The following is a 27,949-nucleotide window of genomic DNA, read 5'->3' as shown; positions in this document are numbered from 1 at the left end:
GTTTCTAATTTTTAAAAAAATAAAAAGCTAATAAAAATTATGAAATGGACTGTTTCTAATTTAAAAAATATAAAACATGAGAGTCCCCAGCTCACTCTAACCTCACCTCCCTGATTGAAAACCAGCACAGCCGCGCCCCTTCTCTCGGTGTCTCTACAGTCGACCATCCTCTGTTCGTGTCTCTGCTCCAGCCGTGCCTCACATCTAGACCTCGCCTGTGGTTTCTCTTCTCCCTGCCGTCCTCGCATCCGTGCTTCTACTGCCCTTGGCCGTGCTCGCCTCAAGCCTTGTCTCATATCCAGACCTCGCCTCCAGCGGTTTCTCTTCTCCAACATAATAATTTAGGAGGATTACCCACCCCCAACTTAATTTTATTTGCTTCTCCGTGCGGGGGGTGGTAATAGCTTCGGCGTCCCTTCACCAAGCGCCCTTCCCGGAGTCCTGTCCTCAAGTTTCCACAGCGAAAACGAACCCTCTCTCCTAACCCTCAGTCTCAGCACAACATACAGAATGCGAGCACCTGAAGATAATTCTACAGGTGTTGCTCCAGTAGAACTAATTGAAAAAGAGTCATCAATGTATGACAGTTTATTGATGACACTACGATCATGCAACAAATCTCTTTTAGAAGCTTGCAAGAAGAGGTAAATGGCTTATTTATTTTAATTTATTTAGTTTTCAATTTTCACCACAAAAGTAATATTTAAAAAATAATGGGTAGCTTAAATTTAAGTTTTCAATTAGTTCAGGCTTCAATCCAATTAAATATAAGAAAAAAAAATCATCTTAAAAAATTAATTGTATAAACTTGTTGGGCCACATACAAACTTATTGGGCCACATCTTAAAATTAAAAAATTAATTTTAATCTTCACCATGAGTTCTTATTTCATAGTTGTATTGTTTAGTTTCAACTGCTAATTTTGTAATTGCACTTATAGTTTTGTAACAGAAACAAAATATAGTACTCCACTTTGCTTTTATTTAATGTTCTGAAGTATACTTCTTTCATGATCTCATATCATCCTGAATGTTTCAGTGGGTGATGGATTACTTGTCAGATTATGTATCCTTGCATCAGTTTCTCTGTTAATGTGAATAGTGTATATAGGCAATTATAAAGTTGAAACTTGACTGCTTTTATTATATCAATTTATTATGGTTTGCTAACTATTAGTTAAACTGTGCATGGTTTGTTTTTCTCATAAAGCTGTAGGTAAATTCAAGGTATTTGGGACATTTGTGATTAATACTTGAGTGTATTTTTATTTAACATAGAAAAAGAGAAGAAGAAGAAGGTGTAAGTGACTCAGAAGAAGAAGAAGAAGAAGACAATGACTCTGGAGCTCTTAGTGTTTCCAATGAGAAAGATAGTGATGAAGAAGGTAAATAATTTTTAGTTTGTTGTATCCTTTGAAAATTTGTTTAGCTTATATTGTATTAGCATCTTGATATTGTTGTGATTTTTGCTATAGTTGTCATTTCTATCTGTTCAGATTGTATTTCTTGATGCATCTCATTTTCTGTTGATATGCATACTTGCATTTTTTTTAAAAGAAATTGTTATTTGATGTTATTGCAAAGAGAATCAAAGGGGAAATTATCTAAAATTATGTAGAATTTTTATTCACTTGCCAAATTAAATAAATGACATGAGATTTCAAGTTTGTTTGAGCTTTGTATCAAAGAGCCTATTAGCTTCACATTTAAGGTTAGAATTGTATCAAATAATCTATAAGATTCGTAAAAGTTTAAAAATTCTATAATGTTATTTGCATCTAGTTAAAGATTTACTTGCTTGCTGATAGATTAGCATAATGCTAATATTTTTAAGAACTTGTACTTTAAATAGCCTGGAGAGCAGAGCTTGAGCAGTTGCTTATGTAGGACAGTTGCAGAAAATTAATGTCTAAGTCTCTTTTTATGGGTTTTTGTATGGTAGAAGATTTAGAAAATTGTGTGCAAACTTAGGGTCAAAATTGATTTAATCTACTGAAAGGTAAACACTAATGGAGCAGAATATAACCAATTGAATTCAAGTTAAATAAAGGTCATTGACTAAATTGATTCGATATGACTACCATGATATTTGATGTAAGATACTTTATCTAGAATCCATATTGGAGCTACCCTCTCTAGCAATCTCAACCAGACACTGTGTTTTGCTCATATAGTCTGGCTGGTAAAGGTCTTCATTTGCACTAACTAATTCATAAGTGATTTTGTTCGCATTATATTTCTTTGGATGTAGACATGCATAATGAGAGAGAACACTGGTAGGTTGGCTTGACAACCTTTCTGATGCTTAAGTCAATGTGAGTACTGAATAAATGATAGAATTAACTAGTGAGAGAATAAGCATACCTGATTATGGAAGCTGGGAGCTCCTTATATAGTATATTGGATAGAGTTTGAAATTTGGAATAGTATTAGAAGTGTATAGGATGCTAGAATTATATCCAATCTAGGATATGGGATCCTATATGGGATAGGATATGAGATCCTATACAGATAAGGATAATATTCCGATATATATAATGACCTATTGTAGTTAGGTTTCTACCACTTTATTAGGAAAATTATAGGGTATCTTAATAATTGAGTGGTTCAAGTTATTTAGACCTAGATTTAATATATTTTGATACTGATCTACATCAATAAGTTAAAAAAAGAAGTTGCTACTAATGACACTCCTTACACTTGGAATTCTAGTCAGTTGAAGGTCTTCATCTGCACTAACTAATTCATAATTAATAACATTTCCAATATTTGTCATTCTGTGGTAAAGCTATATCACTAAAAAGCTTGTTGAACCTTTATTTGAGATTCAGGTGTATAAGCATATCAATAAACAAGTATATCTATCAAATCTATCCTGTACATAATATATGCAGTATGTCCTATCTATGCCAATCAATGCTTTGCTAAATAGTGAGGCTGCAGTTTGCATGGAAGGTGTTTAAGAGCATTACTCAAGTCTTAACAGCATGAAGTGACTGGAAGATAGGCATGGATCAGAAAGACAATTGTGCTTTTATGAGTGGATTTATATCAAGGTTAGCTGTGTAGGACCAGCTTAGATCACAGCCACAGTCTATTAACAAATGGTTTCGTATGGTGTAGATTTGATGTCTGAGTCATGATAAATTGATAATGTAGAATACAATCTTGATTCTTTGGCAAATTTAGCATCAATAGTCCTACTTTTCATTTCTCCCATTGAAGACAAACATCAATTCTCACCATCAGATTGGTCCTTCATTAGCCACTAGTCATCTTGTTTCTCTCCTATTTCTATCTTAGAATAATGCTTAAAGGGAGAAATGATGAACTACTTATTTTTGGTGCAATGGTTCTACTACTCTCCAAAAGTTAATGTATTGGGAATTTGGAATGCAAAATCATATTCCATGAGTATGCTCAATTTGACGAATCTGTTTGAACATATTTTATGGACCGTATGGCTCATGGCACTATCATGCTTAAAAGATGCATTTTTTTCTACTCCATTGGAGTTCATTACAAGTAGTTTATGGTGGACAATATCTTGTTAATGTCTTGGTTGTTAATAATTTATGCATTCTTCTAAACTTTGCTGTTCATTTATTGAATTTGTTCTATTATATGGATACTAATTTATGCTGTGTAGATGGCATGGATATTTTCAGGTTGCTGATTTCCTATATAAGTTGAATTGATCCTATTTCCTATTTGCTTTTCATTCTGAAAGTTTTTCCTTTGGGATTATTCATGTTGGCTTGTAGGAACTGATAATGAAAGAAGTCATGTTTTAGATAGTAAACTGCAAGAACCTAGCACAATTAGCATTAAGAATGAAGATGCTGAATCAGAAGATGATGAAGAGGCATCTGACTTGGATCAGGAGAACAGCTTGGGTGTCAATTCCAAAACTGTTGTCAAGGCATCAGTGCCTACAAGGTATCCTTTGATGGTTTAAACTTTATGTGGATTCTATAATTTAATATTATTAAACTCAAGATTTGATACTGATACTATCAATACTTTAAAAGTTCTTTTCATGGAGGAGCCAAACTAAGCCAACAGTTTGTGAGTTCATTAACTAACTGGTTTTTCCCCCCAATTCTTCACTTCCTTGCCAAAGGTTGTTACCCTGTACTAACCATCTCTCTCTCTCTCTCTCTCTCTCTCTCTCTCTCTCTCCCTGTCTGTTTGTCTATGTATATATAGATATATGTGAACGGCAAAAAACCCTTAACTCTATATATATTATTTATAATTTAAAATTTTAATGCTAAAAAAGTAATAACTGTTATAAGATTATATTAACTCATAAATATCTGTTTGGAATTAAATTTAATTTTTATTGTATATCTTGATCCAATTTTGGCTTTGCATTATAACTTACATTTGGCATGTAGTTTTCTTGTATACCTTAAAGTTCAATCTTCAACATGAATTCTTTATGTAGTTCTTTCCTCGAGCACTTGGGCCAAAAGGTATCAGAAGGAGAGATTGACAATCTATCAAACAAAAAATGGGAATATAAATGGGAGGTGCCCGCATTTGAAATGCCAAATTGCAAGTGGGTAGGGACAGGAAAGTGTTTTCTAAAGGTATTTTCCATATTATATGTCCAACTGATCTTGTTTTATCTTCTTGCTTTATTGCTTAGCTTTATGTGGATTATCAGATCCCACTGTCATAATTTGAACTTTTAAATTATTCCTTTGCAAATATTTATTACATTATGACCATGAAATAATAAGTGAATAAAAGGAGGTATGAATGAAGAAATGTTGCTAGTTAATAATAGTGGTATGCAATTTGTTGTTTTGTTTCCAAACCCACCCAATTTGGAAATAAAAAAATTGACATCAAAATTATAGAGAACTTGATCAAATCATAGTAAAGGGACTAACAAAATCAATCAAAATATTTAAGAACTTATAACCGAAACCAAAAATTGAACCAAAATAAGTGAGTAGGTTCAATTAAGTATTTTGGTTATAACTGAAAACTGCTCACCCTTGTTAATAGTGTATTTATAGGTATACGTAGTTGTATAAGTAGACAATTTACATGCATCATCTTGTTTTGATTATTTAATCCACTCCCTTTCACTGTTTGGTTTGGCTCTATTAAATGAAGTTCATATGATTAGTTCGGAATTAGGAATCCTCCAAGGAATCTAATGTTATGAGCTTCTGTGAAAACCTCTTGCATTGTTTTGGAGCTGGATTTATATCTGCTGCATTTTGATAATTTAGAAGCATTCTGTTAATTTAGAAATATTCATTTATGTCATTATTTTTTTTTAAGGTTTCTTTTTATCTCTTTTTATGCAGGATGTTAACATAGATTCTAATTATGGTCTAAAGCAAAGATTATTTAAGCACTGGTTGGATGCTTACAAAACATGTGGAGGCAGTAATTTTCATTCCTCTAAGCAGAGATTCTTCTTCTCCCTTTGTAAGCCTCTAATTCTGATGGAGCATAATTTATTTAGTTATTCTTTTTTCATCTTGTCTCACTTTCTTCTTGTTTTCTTTCTTTCTTTCTCCTATTCATGGAATGTACTTGTTTAAATATAGTTGTCATACATGGTACATAAAGGGTAATGGGCATATTGATCTTCAAAAACACATGGAGTAGGAGTACAGAAGATTGGTGTGCCTTTCTTGCTGCTATGCTAACCGATCATATGTCCGCCTCCTGAGTGACCCTAGAGGGAGTTGAATGAAACTCCAAGATTAATTGACAGACCCAAGAGGAACTTGCTGTATTTACCAATTATCCTCTATAAGACAATATATATTGTATCAATGAGAAGTAACCATGTGAATTAGGGCTGACTTTCAAATATGAAATAATTGTTTGAAATTGGTTTCAATCAGAGCTGAATTGCAAAGAATTCATTTAACCGATCTCAACTTGTTTGAGATTAGGACTTAGTTGTTGTTGTTCATTACCAAGTTATTGTAGTGTGTTCTTAAAATTTATTTTGTATGTATTAGTCAATTTTGAACACTGTTGCTGCTACAGCCAAATGACCAAAAAAAAATTCAAGTCTTTATTGCTCATTTTTAATTTTAGTTAAAACTTTTAAATTTATCAGCTGATCTCCAAGGCTATTTCGACATCAATTTCAATTTCACAATCGGGTCATTTTTACGGAAAATAACTTAAGTTGAATTGAGTCTTTAATTCATAATATTAGAGAACCTGTTAATAAAAATATATACATATATTAATTTTTCATTTTTATTTTTTGCAAGTTATTAGGCATAACTTCCACTATCTCACTCTTGGCATTAAATTTAGTTTTTTTTTCAATTACTTGTTGCTTTAGGTATCAGGAACATTATTATATTAAATATTTATTTAAATTATTGACAAACCATAGCTTTGAGCTCTTATTTTTTTTTATTTATAAAATGATGGTAGTGCAAATGTATATGATTTGTTATGGACCTTGTTGTTCATTTTGTGGCATCATGTCTAGGAACAGTAACATTGTGAAATGGAAAACGCTCTGTAGCTATTTTCCTATTTTAGTTTATTGGCACATCCTTGTGACATCACAATTATGACCATAGCAAGTATCTTTCTGTTTTGTGGTTATGTGAGTAATTTCGTTTGTGTTTACTAGGTAACAGTTACAGGGATATATTGCACTGCAACAAGAAACCCTTTTATCTCAAAGGTCTGGAAGAAGACTCGAGTACCATGGACGCTTACGTTATGCATTCTGTGTGTGCTAATGCCCTTGTCCTTCACAGATTTGATTTGCTATCATTTGTTAAGTTTTTAATATGTTATTCTCTTAAGTCTTATACTGAATTCAATGAAAAATGATGCAGCTGAATCATGTATTCAGAAGTAGAGATCTTATAAGAAAGAATGATTCAAAAATGGCCAAGCATCAAGAGAGTGCTGAGGATGAATTACTTGCTGTTGATGGTTTCCTTGATCATGGGTTTACTCGTCCAAAGGTACTGTTAACTGTTTCATGCAACTGATTGTGTAACTAACTGTAATTTGACATAGTATTAAAGCCAAAAACATTTCAGTATTAGGATTGTCATTGTTGGCTCCCATTGGTTTTGGCAATGCATGTCTACATGCATTATGTTTACCTACATATGAGTTTTCTGTGTAATTATTTAGTTTAATTTTTTTTGTATATATCTTTGTACTCAAATGTTCTCAATGTAATTGACGGACATTGTTGTAGAACTTTAATTTCACATTTTCTTTTTATTTATTGATGATAAGCAAATGAAATGATAGTTTTATATGGCACAAGGAAGAAAATATTTTTGCATAGAAATTTTAAAGAAGTCTAAAGCTGCCTATACCCACAAGTATTGGTGGTAATATTTGTATTATGTTGTTTCTTTAGCTGTCCTTTGTGATTGGCTTGTCCACAAAATAACAGAATTATAGATAAAACCTATGTTGCTTGGACTCAGATACGGGTATAAGAAATGGGTGCGTATATTGCTATGTCTGACTTGTCAATTTTATAAATAGAAATATGGGGATATGGATCTAATTTTAAACATGAGTATTTGGACACGTTATGTTATAGTCCCGGGTATTGGGTCGCATCAAAGGATGACGATAGAAAAAGAGCTTATTAGAGGGAGCTCTTAATATCTCATGCACGTTGATGAGAGAGTCTTTGTTTGTAATTTTTCTGCTTGTTTTATTCAATAAAAATAAGCCCCTTATATAGTGGAGGTTCATACAATCGTAGTACTTCTAATTGTAGTAGAAGTTTAATATAAACAATTATCAGATAAGATGATAGAAATCTAATAACAAACTAATAAGATAAGATAAGACAATAGAGATAAGAAAGTAGTAGATGAAATATAATTTGTTTGTTATAGATTTGGCCTATCGGAAAATGAGTTTGTCCTTAAGGTCAAATGTAGGATATGCAGTCTGAAAATAATTGATAGATTCCCATTAGCATCAGATTCAGGATAGTGCTGTTAGCTAACTGATAGTTCCCAAACCCAAGTGCCTGGATCAGACGCAACATCTCGGTGTCCCTTATCATCATACTATTTCATGTGATCATATTTGAATTTCACTTAGGATCAGAGCACGTTCTTTTAAAGCATGATCTACTATCTCCACTGTTATAGATTTTTTAAAGTAGGATAATAATGGATCATCTATGCCATCACACGAGGGAAAGTCAAGTTTGGCATAGTCTGGAACCATTGTTGCTGCAGGTCTGGTATTTGTCTTTTCATCTGTTCGAGTTAAAGAATTCTGCTGGTGACTACTTCCTCTTTCAACTTCGCTTTCTAGATTTCATTTTTCTTCTGCCTTTTTTGCAAGGTTACATGCTTAGCGATGGCTTTAAGCAAAGCTCGCATCTACCATTCCTCAGATAATTGGATATAAAAATTCAATTTCTATTATAAACTGGATTGACCTCCTTTGATGCCTTGCTCTGATACTAAGTTGTTATGATTCCGAATAACAGATTGTGTCACGAGATGATTGATAGAAAAGGAGCTTATTAGAGGGAGCTTATTAGAGAGAGCTCTTAACACCTCAAGAGTCTTAAATCTCAATTATGTTTGTAATTTTTCTGCTTGTTTTATTCAATAAAAATAAATCCCTTGTATAGTGGAGGTTCATACAATTATGATACTTTTGATTAGAGTAGAAGTCTAAGTCTAGTACAAGCAATTATCAAATAATGAACTCCTAAGATAAGATAATAGAAATAAGATAAAAAATAATAAAAATAAGAAACTAGTAGATAAAATATAATTTGTTTGTTATAGATTTGATCTATCGTTATTCATAACACGTTATGCTATATAAAATAAATTATAATAAAAAAATAAAATTACCTAGTAATAATTATAGTTTAAATAGATGAGTAAATACAACCAAATACATCATCCAAAATACGATTGGATAACTATTTTTATTTGAATACATGCTCTTTATCTTGAGAGAAATGCTTTATTCAGTGTATATGAATGTGCCACTCAAGTGTCCGAGTGCACGAATATGTGTTGAACACATATTCGATGTCTTATCTTATGAAGTGCTGTATCAACATGGGTATGGCATGGCAAAACGAAGAGTCAGAGTATCAGAGGATAAAACATGTGAAAGTCAGCTGGTTGAGCCTAGAAGTAGAACTACCTTGATGTAGAAGAAGAAGAGAAAAGGGTGAGAAACAAATTCCCAACGTTTCTTAATACTCAATATCAATTATAACGTAATAAACTCTTTACCAAAATGCCTAGAGGATATAGGTATTATGGTATTAGATTTGGAAATCTAAATTTTGAAGAATGAAGGGAATTACAATCCGAAACCAACTTAGCTTCCTAAATAGAATAAAATACTACTTTCTAAATACTAAGAAAACAAAAATGATATATTCCTAATCAATAGAAACCTAGAATTCCAAACTTTACAATAAAAAATTAAATCAACATAATTTCTAATTGAATCTTCCTAGACTGTATCATTCTCTCCTGATTAGAGAAAACTCAACCTCGAGTTTTGTAGTGCCAAGAATAAAAAAATGTATTTGGAGGATAAACAACTCGATCTCCTTGGTTGGTAGCAATAAGCTTGAAAAGAAGAATTCCATTCTTTTCTGCGCATCCCTTGAGACATCTAAATATAGAAAATAAGTCGCTATAAAAGTGGAAAGGCCCTTCAATCCACTGGAAAAAGAAGAATTAGCTAAATCATTAATTTCCATTGTCAAATCAACGGTTCGTTTTTCTTATTTCCTTAGGATTGAATCCTCAATTCTTCTTGCTCATTCTCATCAGCTTTGTTCACTAAAATAGGTTGTTGAGAATTTTTCAACTAAATATTATCATTTTGGATGTCAACATGTGGACACTTAATAGTCAAAGTTTCGATATCTTCAACCTTGGATTTTCAATTTCATTTTTAAGTTTCTCTTCTTGTTGTTGTTCATACTCAGATCATTCTTCATTTTCATCATCTTTAAGTTGTTGTGTTGCTTTTATATCTTCAATGCTCTTAATTTCTTTTACAATTATGATTTACTTGAAACACATATTCCTTCTTCTGTGCTTAAAGTTGTCTTTCCCTAACTCATAGTTGAAATATATTTTTCTTCGTTCATGGTACCCTAACTTGTGAAATCCTCTTGATATCTCGATGTCTCTTATATACTTCATAATATAAGTTAGGAGTACAGTATTTAGCACCTTGACATGAATTGGTCCAATAATGTATCTCATCTATCTTTGTACCTTGTACTCATTAATTTCGGTTTGTAATATTTGAATTTTAGCTTGTAGTCTTTCAATTTCAGTCCACTACATCAGTTTTCACTAAACACACAATTTAAAGATTACCAGCCTTAAAATTGTCAAGATCAATGTCAAAATTGGTGGGGCAGAATTCTGTCAAAATGCTGATGTGCAAGTTGCAAGTGATGCAGAATTGAGGTGGCAAGTGACTGGTGCATGATCCGGCAGGATGCAATGCAACATTGTTGCGTAAGTTTTGTTCTAGGCAAGTTTGAACTTGTTGGGATTGGGTTTTAGGGTGTCAGATGGATGTTCCAACAGTGGGAATGAGTTGCGGGGGAAATTTAAACATCAGAGACTGTCGAGTTCCTTGGGTTTTGATTGGGTTAGAGACCAACTTGATTGGATCCCTGCTTTTGGGCCATTTTAGGAAGCAGGATTTGCTCCAGGAGTGTCCCTGATGTCGCTTGTGAACTGACAGTGGAGGCATGGTTTCAATCACTGGGTGATGGAGTTTGTTATGGGTAGTGGCAAAACTCTGCTTTGTGATGATTGAGGAGTTTTCTTTTGTTTTTTGTGAGGAAGAAACCGGCAGGTGAGGGGCTTGGAAACTGTGAGTGGGTGAAAGGTTAGGCACAAGAAGGAAATGATAGGCAGTGAGGCTGCTGTCATCATGGGGCTTTATATGGCAGTGGGGAGTTTGTTTGTTTAATAGTAAATTAAGGACAGAACATTTCAAAGCCAAAGCACAGGTTGGATTTGCAGGCTCATTATACAAATTGATGTAGAACAAGAAGAGCACAGAGGGTATAGAAACAAATTGTTTAGAGGAAGAAATTGGCACCACTTTATTAGTTCTCAATGTCAATCATAATTGTAATGAACTCTTTCTCATAATATCCAGAGGACGCATGTTTTTTTAAATGTATTTGCAATCCTATATTCCTACTAGTACCTGAATTTGGAAAACGAAACAAGAAATATGCAAATTCAAATTAGAGATCTAAAACCAACTGGACTTCCAAAATTAAACAAAATTCTACTCCCTAAATAATAATACAAATTTGTAATATCATAAACTTCTTAAATTATTATTAACCTATAATTTCTAACTTTAAAATGAAAAAAAAAATCATTTAATTCCTAAATTGAATCATCCTTGACTGCATTTACTCTTGGACCAGCCATTTATACTTTTGTTGTCAACCCATGGCATCCATTTCAGACTTCCAGACCTTTATGGAGTTACTATTTGAGAAGCTTCCTTGAGATATTTTTATTTGCATAGTTCTGTGATAAGAAATGTATCATCTATCATAATATAACAAGTGTTGAATTTTGTCCTTTTTTCTTGTTAGTTGCTACTCTTCTTTGTTTGTGTTGTTTGCAAGCACACTCAATAATATTCTGATGCTGTGGTTACAGGTTTTGATCTTATTGCCTTTTAGAAATATAGCACTTCGGGTTGTTAGGAGGCTAATACAACTGACACCTCAAGCTTACAAGGTATTCTCTCTTTTTGTACTTGTGATGCATTTTTTGAAACCAGTGCCACCAGCCCTCATATTGTAGTTTCAAACACTTGATTTAACCCCTTAGCTCGCTCAGTTGCATCTTATCTAATTCGTATCTATTTGCTTAACAAGTTTTCGAATCGTCTGTTTCAGGGGAATATTCAGGTTTTCCTTCATATGGAATCATTGTGAATCTTATAATTTTGTTTTATTTTTTGGCTGTTTCACCCGAAGAAGTTTCCTCATCTTTTTGTTTATTATGAGTGAACTACTAATAATATAGATAAACTATTTCCATATGTTGCGCTTTTTGTTGAAGTGTCTGAAACCCTCATCCCTCTTTTGCATTTGCTCAAATTTACTGCACATCAAATGGTTCAGTAAAGACAGCACTATGCTGAATTTCTTGAATAATTTATTATAGTTTTTGTTCTACTTTGAAATTATATTTTTTTTAAAAGGTATTCAGGTAAGGTTACCTATTAAAACAATAGGTTTTCATCAGCCAATGACTTTTCAAAGGGTTTCTTTAAGTTATAAACACAAAGCTGAAGGCGGTGTTGAAGGTTCAATGACTTTTCAAAGGGGTTGTTTAAGTTGTAAATGCAAAGCTGAAGGGTCGTTGAAGGTTAACTACATATTGTTTATGTGGTATCCAAGCTTGATGCTATAACTGTCTAATGGAGTTAGAGAATGTAATAGCGTATCATAATTGCAGAAGATATCTCAAATAATATCTTTAAGATACTAATCAGGTTATATTTGTATTTTTCTCAGTGGATATTACAAGAAAAAAGAGGGCCATATGTTCTAATATATGTATATTTTATTACCCTGTTTAGTGTTTTCTTCATATTTATACCAACTTTGCATAGTATATAACTATGCTATCAGCACTAAACATAATTCTTTGCAGCCCAACCTGTGCAGGGGCTTCATTCTTAAAAGTGTTCTTTAATAATGATATAGTTTGATACTTGTAATAAAATTTTCACTGCCACACTCTGGGTGATAATTCTTTACTGTAAAGTCATGCCTTTGAAAGTCTGAATTCCTGACATCTATGAAATTTGTACAAGGACTCAAAATGTTGGTTTTCTGATATTTATTTTTTATGAAATTATGATTGGATGGTTTGCCATCTGTTTGCATGGGATGCTATGATTGATATAGCTCGGTTTCTTATTTTTTGTAACAAGATTACCCATTATGTGATCGCAACAAAAGCTGATCGCACAATGAATACTGATATTAAAGTTTTGCGATCATCACTTCAAATTCAAACTGTGTTTTGTATTGGAGAGTTCTTGTACCCCTTTCTATTTGTATCATCTGATTTTTCCTCATCTGTATTTGTGCACAATTCTCATTTGATTCACACATGATGGCAGAGTGTTGAAGGGCGTTCCTCTCTCCCCCCCCCCCTCTCTTTCCTGCCTCCCCTCTTTCTTAAGCAGGAGTTTTCTATATTTTTACACTTCTACCAATTTCACAGGTCAATGTAGAGCATGCTGATCGTTTCTATAATGATTTTGGAACACGGGATGATGAAGACAGTGTAGATGGTGATGAATTAGCACGAGAAGTTGGAAATTCAAAACCGTTGAGGTCTTCCAAACCATCTGATTATCAAGCACTTTTTAGTGGAAATTATGATGATGACTTCATGATAGGCATTAAGTTTACAAGGTAAATTCTTGCTCTTATATTTGTGAGCTGTTTCAGATTCCTGTTATAATGTGATGAAATTGTTGAATGAATTTCAGTGTTCTGATTTCTTAAAATGCTTCATTCTTTTGAGATCTGAATTCAATTAGGGTAGTCTTTGATGCAAACAATAAGGTAACTCCTTTCAGGATTAAGAAACTCCTTATTTTGCTACAGGATTCAACAGGGTATTTCTGCAATTTTCATCAAAACTCCTTTTTTTTATTATAGTTATCAATAATCCTAGTCAACATAGGATGGTAGTCAAGTGAAGGAATCCAAGCCCAAATTTCTTATAGAACAGAAGTCCTGGTAAATTTTTGGGACTATATATACCCATGCTAGCAACGTATTATTTCTGTTCTCCACAATAAAGTTCCAGCAACTTACAATTTTATTTTCTGAGTGTTGTTGCAATTCTTAACCCTACAAAGTATGATGTTTTCTTGATGGACTAGGAGTGAGTCCTAGTCTCCTAGATCCTGCCACTTTGAGGCGATTCATTTATTTTGTTTAAATTTTTCCCTTTTTTTCTTAAGATAACTAGATCTCTCAGGGCAATTGCCCTTAATTCTCAAGTTCTACAAACAAATCCTGATCTTTCAGAAAAATAAAGTTATCCCTAAGCCATTCTACACCAGTTTTGCTTGTTGCATTAATATTATGAATTTAAATGGGAACCATTACTGAAGATGGTAATCTAATATGTCACATTCACAGGGAAAATCTGTGTTTAGCTAGTGTTACTACAATATGCAAGATGCAAATTACAAATTTGCAGCTATTCGAATTGTTTTTTCCTGTGGCTATTTCTTTTAATTTTTCCAGATCCTTTACTATTACAAACTTTTGTTGATGTTTTATTCAGTAAATTATGTTTAAGCATGTTTCAGTGTTTAAAGCTCTTTAATATGACGAAAACGATGGAAATAACCCATTAACCTTGTTAACTTTTCTCCACTGTACTTATTTAATAAAGCAGAAACAGATAAAGCATCAATTTGCTTTTTTCTCCTTTTGTTCTCTTGTAGGAGGAGCATAAAGTTATACAGTGATTTCTATACCTCTGACATGATCATTGCTTCTCCTCTCAACTTGCATGCTGTAAGTTTGTACCCTATCCTTGAGCTATTCTTCATCTTTTTGCCGTGGTTCATATATTAAGCTTGTGACTTGTTCAATATAGTTAATTTATCACATGCATTATTCTTATTGGAATGCCTTGTATTTTCGTAGTCTGACTAATTGGTAGGGGGGATCAACAATAAGTGGTATTTGTGGTAGCCATTTTTTAGTGTTCCCAATTTCTAATTTGGTGGAGTCAAAACCTATATTATTTTGACTAAATAGGTGCCCCCTCTAGAGAAGTATAGTTGATTAAAGGGGCTTTTCAAGAGAAGAAGGTTAGAAATTTGGTTTTGGAATGAATGGGTTAAAGCATTTTGAGCTTGATGATTTCTTGGTTACTTACTAAAATTGTTGAGATAATGTTAAGGATTATTTACTCACAAATCTTTCATTAAGTTGTGTTCAAGTTAGCTTTCACTTTTGTACTCTTTTTCCTAAGGAATATAGGTCTTTTATGGCTAAGGATTTTGTACCTAGAAGCTTGGTTGCTAGTGTCTATAAGATTCTTATTGAGGATTGAGATCCTTCATTTTGTTTCTGGAACAACATGGAATAGTGTGGGGAAGAGAATAATTTATCCCATGTTGAATGTCTATTCCAAAATTTGGTTCAAATTTTATGTGTGGATTGTAGAATTGTTATTCCTTTAGAATATCTATTCTATGATTTTCAACTTTTGGTTGGAAAGTTAGATACAGAATAATTATTTCACAGGATAAGGAAAACTATTCTATGACCTTGGATTTTTGTTTCATTCCTACTTTGTTGTCAAGTCAAGGGTTGAATCTTAATATTGTGAACCAAGAGTTGAATCAAAAGTTTTGCTACCAATTTTCAATGAAATATATACAAGGAAGGTGCTTGTGCATAACCGTGATCATTTCTTCTATATATGAATAAGTAAATATTAAGCTTTGGCCAATTTTGCAACTTTTACCAATTCTTTTGATTTTGTCATTTATATATACAACCCTTGGAATTGGTCTCAATTGAACGCAAGTATGGAAGGGCATATGCCAAAACTCTTAAATTGGTAGCAAACATATATTTATTAAGAAATATTTTCATATTAACTTTTGGTACTGTATATTTTCATATTTTAATTTATTATCACCCAACACTTAACAAAGTTTAGAAAAAAGATAGAGATGATAATTTCAGCATTCTCACTTCTTACTATCTACTTCTTGCTCCCTCTCGTCAAATTTGTTTATGTGAATCTTTTTTTATCAATAGATTATGTAATGCAACGCAATTTGGGAATGGTGGCATGTGCTGTCAAATTTGGCTATAATGCACACCAACTTGAAGTAGCGTATGTAGTTGGCAAAATTAAAAGGACTGGTTATAAACCACAAAATGAAGTGAAGGTTTGCAAAATTAAGTTTATTATGAAGATTTAGTTTAATTCTGTTAGAGTGTTTAATGCATAATCAGCACATGCAATGTGAGCTTAAATATCTTTTGCTAGAAGTGACAATAAATAACAAAGGATATCCCTGGTATTGACTGGCAATACCTCAGCTCTTGAAGGGTCAATGTAATGATCCAGGGGATTTCTTCTGCAGCCTTTTGTTCTTTATGTTCTTTTTTATTATTTCTTTTAAGCTCAATGGCAGAGGTAGATAATTTTTAGTTTGAATGGAGAAAAGAAAATGTCAAAGATTATTATGAAGATAAATTAAACAATTTAAGCAGTGCACTTTACTGATATGAAGTTGCTAAGGGATGGTATACTGTGCAGTGGCTATTTTTCATACTATCATTCTTACTTCAATGCTGGTGATTAACAAATGTACGTAATTTTCTTAAGCATACTATTAACAGCATTTTGTCATTTTTAGAGAATTGAGAGGGCTATACTTGATAAGGAAACAGATGTTGATTATCTTTCCTCCATAGAGGTAATAATACATTTAATTATTTGTTGGTTTTAAGACACTGCCTTTAGATTTTGTGAGCTTGTTGCTTCTGCTCACTTTGCTAATGGGTACATTATGTTTAATTGATCTGAGCAGGTTCTAGTTATTGATCATGCAGATGTAATAACAATGCAGGTAGGTCAAGAAATTTATTGGTTTAATTATATTGATTTATGGGTGATAGTGGTGATTTCCTTTTCTTTCTCTCCCCCCCCCCCCCCCTGCAAATAATATCCAGAATTGGAGCTTTCTCACTAAAGTTCTTGGACAATTGAACCGTATACCTTCTAAGCAACATGGGACTGATATTATGCGAATTAGAAAGTGGTATGTTTACTGTTTCTATTGATCTCTTTTAAAGTTTCTTCTTTAGGTTTGATGTTATCAATAATGTAAGGGCAAACAATAAAAGGAAATTTGAATATTTTTAATCCATTTTCAATCTTTTTTTTTATGGCTATGTAATTACCAATGGCAACAACCCGTTCCCTAGCATGGGTTTAAGGGTGTATGCTTTTTGTAATGATTTTTGGACAACTCATGTCAACTAGGACCTTGATTGACTACTAATCCCCACTTCGACCGAATGAATGCATTTTTCATTATAATAGAGTTTTATCATAGATATTGAAAACAAAGATAAGTGAAAGAAAACAATTTTTTTGATCCGTCAAATTAGCACTTGGTAGTCAGTCTGAATCCTATTCAACATGTTGTACTGGCGCCAACTCAGAGAATAAACAAGTCATGACCTTACACCCACATTACAGCTCTTTTTAATTGTTTCTAACGTCAGCACATAACCAAAATTTTTAAATTTTAAAGAATTGACAAAAATTGATAATGCATATTAATTGTAGCATATTGTTGATCATACGGCCGTTAACATAATGGGTGCTTGCACAAGTTTTTGGATGTTGTGTGTTGGAACAATGAAAGACTTTTAACCTCATTAATTGTATTTATTTATCATATCTACTTGAGATGTGTTGATTCATCATATTTTTCATGTTTAGGTATTTGGATGGAAATGCAAGATTTTATAGGCAAACAATTATTTTAGGTCATTATGTAAATCCAGGTAATTTTGTTTCCTCTTTGTTTCTCTTACTATATGCAGGCTTTTGATAGTGATTTCTAGTTAATCATCAGTGATGGTACTGTTGGTTCCTCAATTATGCAATTCAAGCCTTCAAGGAGCTTAAGGAACAGAATTTGCTTTGGTTTAATTGATGATGCATCTGTGAATGCTTTCTTGTTGATTCATCATGCTTTTTAAGTAGGCTACAATCTCATGCTAAGAATTTATGATTGTGCATTTTCATGTTAATTATGATTTCAGTGTTTATGCATGCTAAGATGCAGAGTGTGTTGCACAGTATCTCTCCCCAGATTGATTACATTAATGAATCTTTATAACTGTGCTTTCTTGTTCCAGACATTAATGCTTCATTCAGTAACCAATGTGTTAACTACCAAGGAAAGGTGCGTTTGTTACTTCTCTTTTTGTTTCTTGTGGTCTTCCCACGTGTCTTAGGAGTCAGTTTCAGGTCTTTGGGCCATACAGCTCAAGGGCCATACAGCTCCTGCTGTTAAGTTTGTAACTCTTGTTAAGTTCATTTTGTTTTTAATTTTTGGGTAGTAATTATTGAATGCAAAAGTCCAAATTCAAGACTTCACTGTTCAATAGAATATGTGTGCACATGGGTAAATGCAAAAAACAAATGGTACTATCCTAAGCACAGTTCAGCAATAGTACCTGTTATGCGCACTGTGCTAAGAAAGTAGACCGCTTTTAAGCATAATTCAATATAAAGACACAAGATCATAAGGCGAAACATAAATCCACTGTTCAAGTTGTTGCTAGAAAAACTAATATTGATCTGGTTCATTATCAGGTATATATTTCCTTCCATTCATTGCAGTTAAACCGCTGTCTTCTTTCTCCAATTAGTTCTGCTCAGTCATAACTTATTTGTAATTTCAATAAAGTAATTTGTCAAGGATCAACCTTAACAGATAATAAACTCGAAGGAGGGGGGAGATTATGAGAGAAGAGAGAGAAAGAGAGAGAGACTTTAGAGGAGAATAGAGAAGAGAAGTATAGAAGAGGGAAGAGAGAATTGATTATGCTCATGAATCTTCTTGATAACAACCGAGTCTCTTTACAGGCATTTATACACACTGAGCTAATAGGTTTCAACAGAACAGTTATTGGTAGTTATAACAGAAGAACTTCTTTTCCCACCTTTTCCAGCTAAGAGATTACTTCTTTCCAGAACCCTTTTCTCTTCTTCCGGAAGTATGTGACATAATTTTTTTCGGGTCTAGAGCAATATGTGGGCTCTTTTATTCCAGTAGTTCTAACAAGATCTCAAATCAAAGAATCTTGCAAACTCATTAGAATCTGCATCTGTTCTTCTATCCAAATTACTCATTACTTTTATTTGTGTCCCTCAAAGGACATGATTGATTCTATCATCCTTACTGTATGAACGCCTTAGTGAAAAATACTAATTAACTCTGAATCATTTAATTGCTATGGTAGGCCCTCTTTTCTTTTATTGTGAAGCTGCAAGAAGTATAAACATGACAAATAAATTATATTGTGCTGAAATTTGAAGCTTTTGATAGCTAATTAAATATGTGTGATCACTTAAATGATCAAAACCAATATACAACCAGCAGCACTCCTTAGTAGACTAAGAATTCTCATAACAAGGGTTTGCAACTGTGTAGAGGAACATATGTATGAATTACTGTAAGAAATTGAAAAGTTATGCCTATTTTTGTTGTCATGTAATCTCTTGTTCTTTGCTTTTGCATTTGAAACAGATATGCATCATCCATACATTTTATATGTCCAACTAATTTTGCTTCCCCCCACCTTTTTTTGGTCCCCTCTATTATCTTTAAATGCTTAGCAAAAGTCACCTGCTTGGTGGTGTTTACAGGTAAAGTTAGTTTGCGAGTACAAAGGTGTTCTTTCAAAAGTCTTACTCCAAGTACGACAGGTATGGTTGCTTGTCTTGTTTGTTTCAATTTTTAAATACTTTTCATGAGATAAATTAATCAATTTGATATTACAATGCTGAAATTTTTCTATGTATGCATATGTTGTTAGTTTCAGTTTATGCCAACAATGATAGGGAATCAGTAAAAATAAATCTTTCCTGAAGGTTCATTTATCATTATTGTTTTGTTTCCCCTTTTCAACAATGTGCTATACCTCTGGTCATTAGTCTCTGCTTAATAAAAGGTTCAAGAGCAAGGCATATTTACCTAATACGCTACCCCCTGATAGTACCACAGTGACACGTCTTAGATCACAGTACTGCTGTTTAGATTTAAGTGGCACACATTTTGGATAGCCAAAAATGGAGATCCTATTTCTTTTCATTTATTTATTTATTTTTTCTGATTGAATTCATAGAAAGAGTGTCACACCCGGTTCCTAACATATAGAAAGGATGTTGCAGGACACACTGACAGAGTTTTCCATGAAAAGATGCTAATTAACACGATAACCTATTGAATTTTTATAAGACATAGATATATATGGAAAATGGCTCCATGTAAAACATTCATGATTTTGTCATAAATACATTCCCATCCTCTCTGCGTGAGGATGAAAAATAATATGTATTTACTGTTCAAAAAATAATACTAGTAGACTAGTAGTCTAGGAAAGTATAGATACTTATACATTCATTTCAAAATAATTAAATTTTACAAAATGAATTCTTATTGATCCAATCTCTATTAGACTATGCAGTTGGTGAAGTGGATACAAGGGCAAACTAAAAAATAAAACTGTTAGACTGAAACACCAAAAAAAATATGAAATATTAAAATATGAGGGGTCAGTACAACTACTCAACAAACAGATAAATAAATAAGAAAGAAGGAATAGACAAGGTTTTGGTACTTCACATAATATGCTAAAATAAGTCAGTTGGATAAATATAATTATTTTAAATAATATTGTTAAGCTGGAATAAATTCTGCTGAAAATATTTATCCACCAACATAAAAATTCATAAAATTCATAAATGATCCAATACACTCGTAACATGCCTTTTATAGATAATGCTAGTACCTTGCAATAAATAAAAATGCTGACAGCATGAAAGCAATGCTGACATTTTATACTCTATGACGATAATATTGGCTCAAGAGCAAATAAAATTATGCTAGTCATATATACGTGTAGTGTTAGTCCAAAGGGCAATCACTCAATGTACGCCCAAAGGCTATATGTATATCAAGTGTTGTCCCAAAAAACGTATAAATATAAGTTGAACTAAGAAAGAATTACTTGTCATCAATGTGCTATCTAATCGATGCATATACAGAGTGTAGTCAGCTATTTATTCAGCTACAATATAAACTTCTTTCTATTTATTTGAAGAATATAAATTTGCCATTATCCATTTCTATCTTTCTATAATAAAATATAACATGTAGATATACATTTAATAAAATTCCAGCTTTATAAATTTAAATTCTAGACAGCGGGAGCACTCCTAGGATCTAGAACAAGAGTTAGATCCTCACCTAGAATTATAAATATAATACATCAAAAATAGAAATTTAAATTTTAGAATACAAATGTGAATGTGAAATGTGTGACTAATTTCTAAAAATTCTAACAAAAAATTCAGCAACATTTCGACATAAACTAGACTTTTTCCCAAATTTTCACGTGCTCGTGCTCAACCAACTCAACAACGCTCAAAATTCATCACAAATAATTCAAAATGCCCATTTGGGACCTTCAACTACATATTTATATAAATTTCACCATTCTCCATGTATCTTACTCTTCCATTCTAACCATATATTTCATTTCCTTTAATATGCTCACTTAACTTCTTTCCAACATTAAATTTCAACTTTTCCGACACTTAACTTCTTTCCAATATTAAATTTCAACTTTTCCAATATTAGTATACAATCCAATAATTATCATAGATTCAAAATTACTCAATACATAATTTTTAGTTCTAAAACACAATAACTATTTAAGAAAATAAATCTCAAATCCCTAATACATGGTGTGAAATTTTCCTTTTAGGAATCTATTATAACAAAAATAACTTATTGAACAGAACTATTAAACAAAAAGTAATCAATTCATAAATCAACATTTGACTTTCCATAACCTTAAATCATAAAAATCAAGGAAATTCATAAAACTTAAAGAAATTTATAAAGAAAATGAGAGAAATTTACCTATTAAAACTTGATGTCCAAGAGAGGAAAATGGTTTTAGGTTAAGGTTTTTAATTGAGAGAAACTAAAATTAAAAAAAAAAAGATTTGGGGTTCTGGTTTAGATTAAAAGATTAAGATGAAAGATGTAGAGGAGTTGAAGGATTAAGAAAAGAAATTAAATTTTTTTTTTTATAATCAGCAAATGGGGAGGGGAGAAGAGCTGTTGCTCTCGTTTTGGGACTCCTCTCCCAAAACTAGAGCAAGAAAGAGGATCTTTCCTTTTTTTTTTATTATATTACTGTCGGCCTCACTTTTTTTTTTGTCTTATCCATAAAGGTTTTACAAAGAGAGTGAGAACAGGGGTGGGATAAAGATTCCGAAAATGGCTGGAGAGAGAGAGAGAGAGAAAGGAAAGAACAATAAGAAGAAAAAGAATTACCGACTGTTCTTTGACCTTCTTAGTGCTTGGTTACTGACTCTCCTTTTTGTGTAGGCTTTTTTGATGTTAGGATTTCAGGAGGTGTTCTGGGGTTATGTAGACCGATTTTTAAATTGTTTTAAAGAAAGCTTTTATTTCAATAGCTATTCATTGATATATATAAAATAGTTATAATTTCCATATTACCAGGCCTATTATGGTTGAAAAGAAACTATCAAATTAAATTTGAACTTATCAAATGCTTCTAGGTATAACATTCAAGTAGTAAAAAAGCCTAGTGACCTATATAATATGGTTTATTCGCTCCCAACTAAGCCTGCCCCTATGTACTATATGTTAAGTTGGTGTATCTCATCCCCACATCTTCCTCAACCTGAGATGTACCTTGTTTTAGGTATTTACGCACATTCTCATGCAAACACTTTTAGTTTTGGATACATCCACATGGGACTGGCCACAGTCTACTTCCAGGCTGTAACTGTACCGATGATTTTGGTTCAAAGCCACCACCCAACCACAGTCCCAATTTTAGTTCCAGTCTGGTTTGGCTGAACTTGGTTTGGTTTTATTAATCGAAAGGTCAATTTATTTTTCCTTTTCCATTTTAAGGGAAAATTTTGATTTCGGCTTGAAACTGGACTGGTCCCATTCCTGTCTGATTTAAGTTGGGTTTGGTCAATCCAGGTTTGATTGGTTTTGGCCCAGTGTGGGTTCCAGGTTGGAGAACTGGACCATGTCACCCTACCTACATGCACATATGTATAGATACACTTGCTTGTGACCACATGTATGCACAGTTGCACAAAAACACAGAACGCATACATGCAACGTAAAAAAAGGCATACACGCTTGAACACAAACCCACATGTACATTACAGCTTGAGCACATGAACACGTGCAATTCATACTCAAGCATGTGATGTGCTGATTAAATTGTGCATCTTCAAGGGAATTTCTATTTCTTTCCAAATTGTATTGTGATTCTGTTGTTTATTTAGATATGTTACTAGTTTGATTTATACTTGCTTGGAAAGATAATGGGCTTTATGCTGATAAGTGGAGTTTGTTTAAGCTACTGAAATTATAAAGAAATTATTTTTATTTATACTAATGCCTTGCCATAACAGGTTTATGAGCGATTTGATGTAAACTCAATAGCAAATGCTGATGATGCTCGTCTTGAATATTTCATTAAAAAGGTCTGTTTCTCAAGTAGGTCTTTTAGTTATGTTGATATAAACTTATGTGGATCAACTCTGTAAGATAGTATCTTTTCTTTTGGCCAATGCATCAATTTGTCAATTTTATTCACTTTAGAATGTAGAAAGGCCTTACAAATTTCCTCAAGTTCAGCAGCATATTGATTATCTTTTGATTTGGTTCACTTAAGGCTATTGAAAGGGCTTATAATTTTTCTTTTTAATTTTCTTGATGTTTGCCAGCAGGTTGATATTAATTTTCTCTGAAATCAAATTCCTTTGATTGATGGTCTATAATGGATAGCATGCATTTTCACAGCATTGGCAATAATGTGGCTCCTTAGCTAGAAGGCTGCTTGAGGACCAAAGCATTGTGACTTTAATTGAACTTAATAACCAAATTCAGTTGGATTTTAGTGGCTTCCTTATGCCCAACAAGAGGCAATTAAGGGATATTTTCCATGAATGAGTTTTGGAAACCTGTATGCATGCAAGCTGCTTGCTTTTGATTTGAAAAGAAAGTATGTTTTGAAGTTTGACAACTAAATAGTGAAAGGATGGATTCCTCTTGGTATTCTAAAAGGACAAGTATATATAATTAAGGTTTAAACTAATTGAAATTTGTTCTATAATGCTGACAAAATTGAAACTGATGTTTGATACACAATCAGTGAATTTTATTTGTAATCTTATCATTTTTTGCCAAGAAGTCTACTGTATGCGCATCAAAGTTTCTTTTCTTAGTTAATTATAAGCTTGATAATAATTATAAGCAGAAAGTCATTGTATAGAAAGAAACACCTATACCCTTTGTTTGACATGATTCATTTTGCAAGAAAAGAATTTAAATGAATTGTTTTCAATTTTAAACTGAGATTTGTTTAAGTTAAAAGAATTGCTTTCATTCTAAATAAGGGAATTGTTAAAAAGGAAATCAATTGAATTGATTTCTTGATTCCAAACGGAAGGATAAAGTTATGATACTTGAGTTTGCTTTTTGCTTTTCTTTTTTCTTTTTAGCTGAATGGTGTAAGGAAGTTGAGTGAAAGAAAAAAGAATTAAAAAAGGTAGCAAATAGGGTTAAACGACTTTCTGCGATTGGATGAAATAAACTTGGATTCTCATTTGCCATAGTCAAACATTGAGGTGGATTGATGGTTTCTTGATGCAGGTGTTCCCAAAGATCAAAGATTCTATTCAGGTATTTTTTTTTATACCAAACAGAAATACGGGATTTTTGTATAGCTATGGTTGAGCATCCATCCATGGAATTTGTGCAGGGAGGAGTTATGCTATTTATTAGTTCTTACTTCGAATATGTTAGACTGCGCAACTATTTGAAGTCACAGAACGCATCTTTCTGTGTAATTGCAGAGTAAGAAGTCTTTCCATCTTTTATCCAGTTTTTCTTCCTCTAATAAATAAAAGGGCATCTTTCCCAGAAAAATAAAAATATTGATGTGAAACAAAAATTCCACTGTTGACTGCGATCCTAATATGTTAACTTTGTTCTTTAGCTACACTGAACCTAGTGATGTATCTCGTGCCCGAGTTCAGTTTTTTGAAGGAAGAAAGAAGGTCATGCTTTATACCGAGAGGGTTCATTTCTTCCACAGATATAAGGTTATCTAGGCCTGTTTCTTTTATTAAATAGCATATTATGTTTGCTACATCTCTAAAAACTTGTTCAGATAGTCCTTTATCTCATGAGGACGTTGTTGACTGTTGACAGAGATTACAATCAATCATTTGTTATCACATAACAGTAACCCTTATATTTATTTTCTCGGTGAGCAGATTCGTGGTATTAAAAATTTGATTATCTATTCTCTTCCGGAGAGAAAGGAGTTCTACCCTGAGGTGAGCACTGTATAGCTCTCAAAACCTGATTAGTTAGCCCATCATTGGCCTGCTTAGTAGTTTTTTTCCTTTGACTTTTTGGACTTTTTTTTTTTCCATTTTTGTAATCTTTCCTACTTGTAGGTGGTTAACATGCTTGAAGAGGCCAATAACATGACATGCACTGTGCTTTTTTCTCAATTTGATCAACTCCGGGTAAAAACACTTTATCTTTTTCTTCCATTTCTTTTATTATTATTATTATTATTATCATTTATTTTATAACTCGTTTCTGCTTAATATATCATATTTGTTGTATTTCCTGCACGCTTTAGCTGGAGAGAATCGTCGGAACTGCCTCTGCAAGAAGGATGGTCAAATCGGAGAAGAATGTATTTTTATTCTGTTAGAACAACTCTCTCTCTCTTCTCTAACTACAAAATGGAAAATCAGGAAGCTAGATGGATAAACCAGAACCATTTGGTTGCTAACAACTTTTGTGTGGTGGGAGAATTGATATAGTTAGCTTAGACTAACAAAATGATGATGACAAAAGAGACTTTTTGGGATTGGGGTGTGAGAAAATGGTTGTCTCAGAGGGTCTTTGGAAATGGTTGCTGCTGTGGAAGACTGCTTTATATACTTTGATAAACTATTTTTATTGGATGTAGTTAGATGTTCACCTCTTTGAGGATGCATTTTTGGGGGATTATATTATTAACAACACTAGTATAATTCAATATATTGAAGAATTCTTTTATTAGAGAATGTTTTATTTTCGGCATTATTTATTTTATAAGAAAAGAATTTAATTGAATTTTAATAAAATTATGTATCATTTCAACTTTATTTAAAATGAAACTTTTCTAAGTTTAAAAGATTTGATTTCTTTCCTCTAAATAAGAAAATTGCTAGAAAAAATCAATTCAATAAATTTTTGTGAAATTTTTTAATTTTAAACGGATTTGTATATCCGAGAGGGAAAGGGGGGATGGAACGGATTTATCATTTTCTCAAATTATGATATATTGTTGTTTTTTTTGGAAATTTATGAAATTCATAGTAGGTGGGAGATAATTATATCAAATAAAATATATAATAATCGAGTGAAATTTTAAAACAACGGCAATAATAATAATAATATTATAATATTAAAAAAATAAAAACAACTTAGTAATTTTTTTTTACCAACAAAAAATTTGCGGCTACAGATACAATAAATAATTTACAATATATTATTAAAAGAAGATAAATTATATAAGATCTAATTCGGTGGTAACATTCTCATAAACATAGTTTTGTCATATTATTCTCTTAAATTTTAAACTTTTCATTATATATATTAATGTCATATTATTCTCTTAAATTTTAAACTTTTCGTGATATATATTGATAAGAGAGTTGTTGTAAATGTGAATCAACTATTAAAATAGTTGCTATAGTTGCTCTAATATCCCATGATAAAGCATCTTGAGGATTTTAAGAACATTGTATAAAATTTGAGACTCAATTTCACATACTATATGTGAGAGCCGAAGGGAAATTACCAATTTGAGTCTCTCTAACAGTGTTCTTTCCTTGAAAAGATTAACAAACACCAAATATAATATTATGAATCATATTTTCTTGAAAATCAATAATGATCACAGTAATATCAGCGAGTGAAAATTGATCTTTTCAAGAAATATTGTAGTGAATCGTAAAGGAGTTCGAAGGCCATGAATGCCCTACATCATCTTTGCAATACTGAATATGGAAAGAGGAAGAAGAAACAATAAAAGCAATTTCGAAAAATCAAATGAAATATAAGATGAAGCAAGCAGAGGATTAAGTAATATTTTACCAAAGACACAATAATTTCGTTTTTTCCAAATATGTCATAAAGTAAGCATTGCAATAGTCAAAATCACATAACCCTCGGTCCTACTTAGAGAGCTCCACCAGAGCCTCCCACTCTAAAAATGAAATTAGGAAAACTATTAGATTGGGGTTTATATGCATAAGGACTAGCAAACCATATTAATTATGCATAGGAACAATGAAAGGACATATGTTCTAAAGTCTTAGATTCAGACTGACAAACTGGATACATAGAATTCTACAAATAACCTCTTGTAACAGCCCGGAAACCGGTACCCTGCCGTAACGGCTCCAAACTGTTCGGCGCTAGGATCCAAATCGGCTTAAGGCCGCCGGGACCCGTAGCAAGCCAAACATACCTCCTATCACCTGGTTAAATCCCATACATGATCACACTTTTCTTGAAAATTAAACTTGTGTTTCAGAAAAAAACCTTTAATCTTGCTTTCATTACCTCAGCTTGACCTATGCATGAAAACATAGAACCTCATACTAGATGGGTCATCAAGCTTGCTTTAAAACCATGTCCGCTTTGGGTCAAGGGATTGAAACCCTTCCTTCCCTCACGGCCGTTCAAAATCATAGCATAAAACAAATCACATCATGAAAACCTTTCATAAATCGTTTTAGAATGATCATGCATAAACCAAGGGATTCAACCAAACACTAGGGCAAAGCACTACTCTATCCATTCATGACATTCACATGACATTACTAAGCTTTTCTTAACTTTACTCTATCTCTTTTCAACATAGTTCTTTCCATTCATAATCTCTATATACATCATAACTTTCTCTTTACAATCATGTCCACTAACTAAACTAGTCAAGCATACAAAACAAAGCATAACATCTCTTTATATCCATA

The 27,949-nt window shown here is 32.5% G+C and overlaps 1 protein-coding gene across 1 annotated transcript; it reads left to right on the top strand.

Annotated features, from left to right (window-relative positions):
- Window positions 1-89: 89 nt before the first annotated feature.
- Window positions 90-25,985, top strand: LOC110605176 (U3 small nucleolar RNA-associated protein 25). The gene is made up of 23 exons (XM_021743543.2): window positions 90-644; window positions 1,278-1,384; window positions 3,764-3,938; window positions 4,450-4,594; window positions 5,327-5,450; window positions 6,631-6,731; window positions 6,842-6,973; window positions 11,684-11,764; window positions 13,268-13,461; window positions 14,511-14,583; window positions 16,452-16,511; window positions 16,626-16,664; window positions 16,768-16,856; window positions 17,546-17,610; window positions 17,968-18,014; window positions 19,484-19,543; window positions 23,312-23,383; window positions 24,555-24,584; window positions 24,664-24,758; window positions 24,901-25,006; window positions 25,181-25,243; window positions 25,367-25,438; window positions 25,558-25,985. The coding sequence occupies exons 1-23, from the start codon at window positions 511-513 to the stop codon at window positions 25,630-25,632; spliced, it is 2,139 nt and encodes a 712-aa protein (XP_021599235.1). The 5' UTR covers window positions 90-510; the 3' UTR covers window positions 25,633-25,985.
- Window positions 25,986-27,949: the final 1,964 nt, after the last annotated feature.

The sequence above is a fragment of the Manihot esculenta genome, chromosome 17, assembly GCF_001659605.2.
Source record: "Manihot esculenta cultivar AM560-2 chromosome 17, M.esculenta_v8, whole genome shotgun sequence".
In the NCBI taxonomy this organism is placed as follows: domain Eukaryota; kingdom Viridiplantae; phylum Streptophyta; class Magnoliopsida; order Malpighiales; family Euphorbiaceae; genus Manihot; species Manihot esculenta.
This window is presented reverse-complemented; position numbering and strand designations above follow the sequence as displayed.